The sequence below is a fragment of the Protobothrops mucrosquamatus genome, unplaced genomic scaffold, assembly GCF_001527695.2.
Source record: "Protobothrops mucrosquamatus isolate PMUCROS unplaced genomic scaffold, P.Mucros_1.0 scaffold40, whole genome shotgun sequence".
In the NCBI taxonomy this organism is placed as follows: Eukaryota; Metazoa; Chordata; class Lepidosauria; order Squamata; family Viperidae; genus Protobothrops; species Protobothrops mucrosquamatus.
Genome location: NW_015386422.1, coordinates 266948 through 274256, shown reverse-complemented (window position 1 = coordinate 274256; position 7309 = coordinate 266948). Strand labels below are relative to the sequence as shown.

Sequence of the window (7309 nt, the reverse complement as noted above, 5' to 3'; positions counted from 1 at the left end):
GCTATAAGAAATAAGAAATTGTAAGAAATTTCTAAACTCTTTTAGTAAGGCAGAAGAAAGAGCTGGCGCTTAATCAGGAAGTACATAAGTGTTTGTGTCTAGGTTTTGCTGTTTCTAGAATTCGGGTGTTGCTGCTAGGTTGATATGACATCTCTGTGCTTCTAGCTATTTCTTTTCCCCAAATCCCAAAAAAAGTTGGAAAATAATTTGTGATTACATTTAACGTAATACAAGGAACAAAATGCAAAGCATAATTGGCCTGCTCTTAGCTACTTCAGCTCTTAGAGAGAAACAAAAGAATTTCATCTCTTCCTCACTTAGCACCAAAAGGAAATAAAATAAATTGCTTATATTTCCCAATCCCTCCTGTATATATATTTCTATTCAAGTATATTTCATTTGACTACTACTAATAAATTCCAAACCATTCCTATAAAGAGGAGCTGCAAAGTCATCAAGCTACCTGCCAGAGCAGCTAATGCCCTGGGACTAGTCCACTAAGAGAGTTTTTACCCTTAGGAAACAGTCACAGTGCTGCAATTCAATAGTACTCTAGGACTAGGTCACCTTTAAGAGAATCAGCTCCATACAGTATCCAGATGTTGACTGGATGCTGCCAACATCATTCCTGGAAGGTGGAGGAAAGAAAAAACTCTGGGATTTAGAAACCAAGAGTGATTGCTGATTTGTGGTGGGTATTTTGTGAAGTGATTGAGCTGCAAAAAATAAGATAAGCACATACCTGTTAGGAATGAAGAAATCACAACAGATGTTAATACATAGTTTATTAGGGACATGGAAAGAAATCACAGATGATAAAGTTTATTAGAAAGAGCAAGTTTATAACTATTTGCAGACTCATTATGTAAGGGAAGGAAAATTTATCAGTTTTTAATTATTATTTTTCAGGATCCAGCCATGGTGGATTTTTTTTTATGTTTAATGTACTTATTTGATGTTTGGATCATTTTTTTTTCTTTTGCTTTTTTGTCCACATTTTTTGTTGTTGATGTTACTGTTGAACGTCTATTTTATTCTGTTTTTCCTGTTTTGCATTTTATTCCATTGATAAAACATAATAAATATATATTTAAAAAAAGAAAGAAAGAGCAAGAGCAGGTAGTCTAGTCCGTGAACTAAGAACTTCAGCGGGACTTACAAGATGCCCTGGATTGCTCGGAGTCAGCACAGCAGGCCAGGGTTAGCCAGGTCTCTTCTGCCCCGCACCCAGTCCCCCCCCCGCCCCGACGGGAGCGAGAGGTACCGGCCCTCTTCCACTCTCAAGGCTTAGGAACAGTTTCACCTGTGGCTTTTGTTTCCCACGGCCGCGGCTCGCTTAACGCCGGCTTCGCTCTCCAGCGCCCATAGATTGGCTTCGTCGCCAACTGCCGCCTCAGTGGAGGCAGCAAAGCGACGCCGGCGAGGGGCCGTGAGGGCGGGGAAGGCTGGTGGCGATTCCCGCTTGAGAGATGGAGGTGGGCGCAATCGGGACAAAGCATCCGGGCGAAACGTCTCGTGGGTGCCTCCGTGGCAACCCATGGATGCCGTCACCGGCCGGCAGAACTCTCCTTGGGGGAAAAGGAGAAGGACGAGGAGGAACCCCTCGGAGCCCCGCAGCCGCATCTCGCCGGTGCCTTGAACAGCAGATCTGAGCCGCGGCGCTGCGCGGCGCGGCAGGCGGCCGGGTGGGGTCCTGTTCGAGCAGGCGCGCGCGCGCGCGGGGAGAAGGGGGAGGAGAAGCCTTCCTCAGCTTTTCCCCAGGAGCTTCGCGGCGCTACCGGCAGGGGGGACGTGCCGAAGGAGGGGAAAGGGGACGCTCGCCTCCGCCTCTTCCTCAGCGGCTCTCGGGCAGCCGGAACCGCACGCGGCGGCGGCGGCGGCGGCGGCAAGGGAGCCCGGAGAGGAGGGATGTGGGGCTTTGGGGGAGGCAGGCTCTTCGGCTTCTTCTCCGCTCCCGTCCTGGTGGCCGTGGTCTGTTGCGCCCAGAGGTAGGAGCAGCGGCTGGCGGGGAGGAGGGAGAGGACGCGGCAAGGAAGGCTGCGCCTCGCTGAGGAAAAGAACTGACCAAAGCTTTCCTACAACCTCTGCCCCTTCCTCACTCCTCCTGCTTTGCCGCCTCTGCCTCCTTTCGACTTCTTTTTCCTCGCCTTTTGTTGTCCCGGCCGGCCCATCCCGTTACTTCACTTTCCTTATCCCTCTGCCATCTCTTCCGACTTCTCTGATGCCCTCGCTCATGTCCGCCTCTCCTGCCTCCCTGCCCGCTTTCCCTCAAACTCCTTCTTCCACAGTGTGAACGATCCTGGGAACATGTCCTTCGTGAAAGAAACTGTGGATAAATTGTTGAAAGGCTACGACATTCGCCTCAGACCGGATTTTGGAGGTGAGAGGCCCTGGGGAGGCTCCCCTAACCCTCCCTTAGGCGTTCTTGGTATGACTTAAATGGGTTGGGGGTGGGGGTTCTGCCGAGGAAGACGAAAGCCCCCCCAACCCCTGGGCGCCAGGCAACTGTATGTCAAAATGACGCCTCCGTCTGTTTTTTCATTAAGGCCCACCAGTGAATGTCGGGATGAACATAGATATTGCCAGTATCGACATGGTCTCTGAAGTCAACATGGTGAGTAGACCTCTAATTATTTCCATCTGAAAATGAGAGTGTTGCCTCAAATGGATGGATTTTTATCTGATTTTGAATTTTGTTTTGGTAGCTTGTGGAATGCTTTTTTTATTATTTGTGGGGGCTGAAACAGATTGAACAAGGGGCCCTTTTGGTAGAGAGATAAAGAGCTTTTAGCAAAATACCTCCATTGTATCTCCTTCAGTGGCTGGAAAGTTTGTGCATGGGTTTAAAGCAAACCAGGTCAATAGATAACATGAGGCTTACTGGTCCCTTGACTGCAATCTAGTGTACTATTCCCTTGATAGTTTTAGATGCTACATTTCCTCTGTTGAGACAGACCTTTTCTTGATTTGGGAAGTTATAATGCAGCAAAATCAAGTGTAATGGCTGGCTTGGGTGTGCCATATGCAGTTAGCTTTTGGATGGCAGCAGAATGGACTGCATGCTGAAGCTACTGAAGGGAATATAGCCAGTTTTTAGAGTGCTGTCTCAGGTGCTGAAAAGGAACTTCAGTTGCTTAGACGCATCTGTTACTTGGGCTTGCAGATGTCATTACAGACAGAGTTCTAGTGCTTGTATTGATGTGAAAGGTTTGCATAAAAAGCCACTCTCCCCTCTAATGAAGATTGCTAGCATATAGTTAACTTGGTTAGCAGTTTAATTGTACTCCACTTTTATTTTGTCGTGTACATAAGCATATACATGTCTACTTCAAATCAAGTTGCAGTGATTTCAATAGGTCTTTAGCATTGGATAAGTTTTTATCACTTATTTGAAACAAAAATTGTATTAGAAGTTTTATTTTACTAACAACAAGGAACAATTTTCCGTGTGTGTGTGTGTGTGTGTGTGTAAGGGGAAATGGGATATGCATAAAAACAATCTATTAATTGCACTGTACACCCTTAAGGTACAACTTTAAATTATTAATAGTGAGTCTAAACTGGTTTAGAAAATAATATCACTATGCATTTTACTTTGTTTAATTCTTATTTTATATACTCATTATATAAAATACTATATCTCCCAGGACTGGAAATAATACAAGTAGAAATAAATGTTCTTTCTCCTTTACGTGCACAATTTTCAAAAATAAATAGAATATTCAGAAATTTAAAATATTTCAAGAAACACAATGCACAGTCTGTTATAAAGCTGGATTAAATTATTATTTTTTCTATTACTTAACATTTATATAAATAATAGTTATACTAGTTGTTGTTGTCGATAGACTCTGTGCTCCAAAAGTATACATTACATTTCAAAATTTGTCTGAAAACTTATAAAGGTATATTTTGTGGAAAGGAAACATGCTAAAGAAGTCAACCCATTAATGGTTATTAAGTAAAGAAAGGCAGGTGATTGATGTATTATATGTACCTTTTGAGACCTTAAATGATTTGTGACCTTAAGAGTCTGAAGTTTAATAACAAAGTTTAAATTTCTGTGTCTCCATGATTCTTAATGACACATTACATGTGAATTAAAATAAGGCAGGTTTTTTTCTTATTTAACTAACAATGATTTTTAATAAGAGATCAAGCCATTGTTTTTCTGCCTGGAAAAGAAAACTACTTGTGGTATTTTTTTCTTTCTCAGTGAAGTTTCTGATCCTTAACCAAATTTATTTTAGAGTAGGGAATCTTTTAGATGGGATGGGATAAGTACTAGGAGTCAGAATCACTCAATTGTTCTTCTTGTCCCTCTAGTCATTATTCCTCTGTAAGAACTGCCTATTCCACTAATTTTAATGGAGTTATTTCTACTTAAATATGTATAAACAACAACCTAAAGTTCTAATAACTTGCCTATTTTATTTTATTCTGAAAAAAACATTAGTGTATATCTTAAGTTATATTTATTTAAAATATTGGGAAAGCACATATTGAAATAATTCAGTTCAGTGATATTGGAATACATAAAACATTTTGCTACAATTCAAATTTAAAAAAAATATTTTATACTTTTAACTGCTTTCATAGCAGAGAATAGCACTATCTTAGTACACATTTTACTACATTGTATTTATTATGATAATGTAACTCAGAAGTAAAAAATAATAATTAAGGGAAAGAAAATAGTTAATAGTAGAAGAAGTACTTAGATTTTCCTAACAACAACAAATATTTCATGAAAAAGTTTCCCCAAAAGTCCCCCCCCCAGGTTCTGGTGATGGCTAGAAAAAGAATTTAAGCCTGCTGTGGAATTAGGTAAAAATTGATGTGTAGCAAAGTTAAATGTTATCGTCTGCTACTGACTCTTGTGTAAGTGTCACCAACCCTTTGATTAGCCTTATGAGATTCTGTGTCTCCTTTTCTTAGTCCCATTAGCAAATTTAAAAGGCGTGTTTTTTATAAAAAAATCTAAATATAATAGTACAATGAAACAGAAGATGAAAATACTGTACATTGTCGCTCATGGATAAATATACAGCTTTCATTAGATCAAGTTTCATTCTCTCTTAAGATATTTGATCCTTGATTCAATGTTGTTTGCAGATTTACTGGCAAAGGAAAGACTAAGGAATACATTATAACCAGCTCTGGCTAGTACACCAGCTGTGTCCCCTTTTAAAATGTATTATTTTGATTGGCTATGATCAGTTATGTATTAGCCATGTCCAGATTCAGCATGGAGGGACTGACCCTGTAAAGCCTGACCTGAAATGTTAGAGGATCAAAAACAATGTAGCTTGAGTATTCTCTAAGGATGGCTGATAAAACACATTTATTACATACCACATAATCACAATATATTAAGGGTTTGGTTTTTTTCTCTGCTATCCTTTAGAATATTGGTTCTTACTTTAAAACACTTCTGGAAACTTATATAGCTTAAAGACTATAAGTTTCCTATTAGAGATCCTGATACAGTGTTGTCCATTGTGGGTTGTCAGGGTAAGTCAAATGGATAGAACTTTTCAATTGATATACCAATATTATGGAATATTTTCTTTTAAAAATGTGTCTGTTCTCTTATATATGTTTCTTCTGTTGCTGACTGACATGTACTGTATGACTATGTATGTATATATTTGAGGGGAACAGAGGGTTTAACTTTTTTCCACTGCTTCTTTGGAAAATGTATGTTCTGTTTTCTCTTTTACTTGCTCTAGAGTGCTTATCTTTATTGTTTATTTTTATTAACTGTTGTTAGCTACTTTACATTAAAAATGCTGAGTAGGAAAATAATAATGACAATAGTGATAGATGTTCTGAGGAAAATATTTGAAAAGTAAGACTTTACTTAAATCTACAAACCAGCAGATGGTAATCCATCTTTGATTATGAGTATAATTTTATTAAGCTCATTCTGTTACTAAGATATCCTTTCTTCCACATTCTCAGGTTCATGTTTTTTGCAGTGGTCCATACAATATGTATTTTTTGAAAAAGCTAATATCTGGCTCCCTTTAAATATATCAGCTTTCTACTCCACCTATGGCCAAAATTCTCAGATTTCTCATGAAAAACAAAAGAAGATGACTAATTAAAAGAGTGCTCAATACATTGGAAAATACTATATGAAAGATAAAGATGTACAAATATGTTTTCAAGGTTTCTGTCTCAATTCTACTTTGTCCCACAGTCTATTGGTAATCTTTATAATGCTATCATTACATTGGTTATCTGTTAGCTTTATTTTATTTTTATTTTTTCCAGCACTTAGATGTGTGGGCATTATGTGCCTCTGAAACTGTTATTTTATTATAATTCCTAATATTCTTGATAGTTAGCATGCTGATTGAAGTGCCTGGGAATTGCAGTGGAAGACCATATCTTGTCTATTCTTGGTCTACAAAGTTACACAATAAGAGCATTAAAAGAACTATGCTGAATTAGATTAAAGACTTTGAATGTTTCTAGCATGTTTCTGTTCCACCATGACCAACAAGATACCAGTGTGCCAACAGAACCTGAATGAAATGAACATTTTCACTCATGTTCTCCTGAAAGTGATATCAAAATGATGGGGTCTGTTTCTGCAGGCAATATGTAAGTGTTCTGAATAGCAACTATTCATAGCCTTATCTTTTTTAAAGTTGGTTAAACCCAAATATGCCTATGCTTGTTTATATGAGTTAGATTCTCTAAGTTAAAGGCTACCTTGCAAACCAACATGCTGTTACTGTCATTCCACCAACCAGGAGGTACATATGGTGTATTGACATAAATTGTTGCCTGGTATACTTTCCTAACTTGTCCCTAGAAGATTTCCTATTGGATCATGCAATTTATACTGTAACTTAGAATAAGTATTTATTATATTGGCATTCTACCTTTTTTCAGGAGATCAGAGTAACATATGTGGCTCCCGAGGATGTGGACAGGATCCTGGGGAGGCTGAATGCAACCACATGTTTATTGGATCTGTGTCCCTCCTGGCTGGTATTGGCGGCTCGGGAGGGTACACGAGCCTGGCTCCAGGGAATTATAAACGCTTCTTTACGGGAGGGTGCCTTCCCCGCGGTCCTAAAGGAGGTGGTGGTGAGGCCCTCCTGAAGAAGCCTTCCCTGGATCCAGATGTATTGGCTAACTATCGCCCAGTCTCCAACCTTCGCTTTGTGGCGAAGGTTGTTGAGAGTGTGGTTGCACAGCAATTCCCTCGGCACCTGGAGGAAACAGTCTATCTGGACCCTCTCCAGTCGGGCTTCAGGCCGGGATACAGCACGGAAACGGCATTGGTCACGTT

At 39.9% G+C, this 7309-nt stretch overlaps 1 protein-coding gene across 1 annotated transcript in view; it reads left to right on the top strand.

Moving 5' to 3' along the window:
* Window positions 1-1893: 1893 nt before the first annotated feature.
* Window positions 1894-7309, top strand: part of GABRB3 (gamma-aminobutyric acid type A receptor beta3 subunit) — a 136861-nt gene continuing 131445 nt past the window's right edge. Inside the window, exons 1-3 of the mRNA XM_015811392.2 lie at window positions 1894-1988; window positions 2289-2380; window positions 2547-2614. Coding sequence (XP_015666878.1) covers window positions 1909-1988; window positions 2289-2380; window positions 2547-2614 — 240 coding nt within the window. The 5' untranslated portion in view covers window positions 1894-1908. The remainder of the gene's footprint in view (window positions 1989-2288; window positions 2381-2546; window positions 2615-7309) is intronic.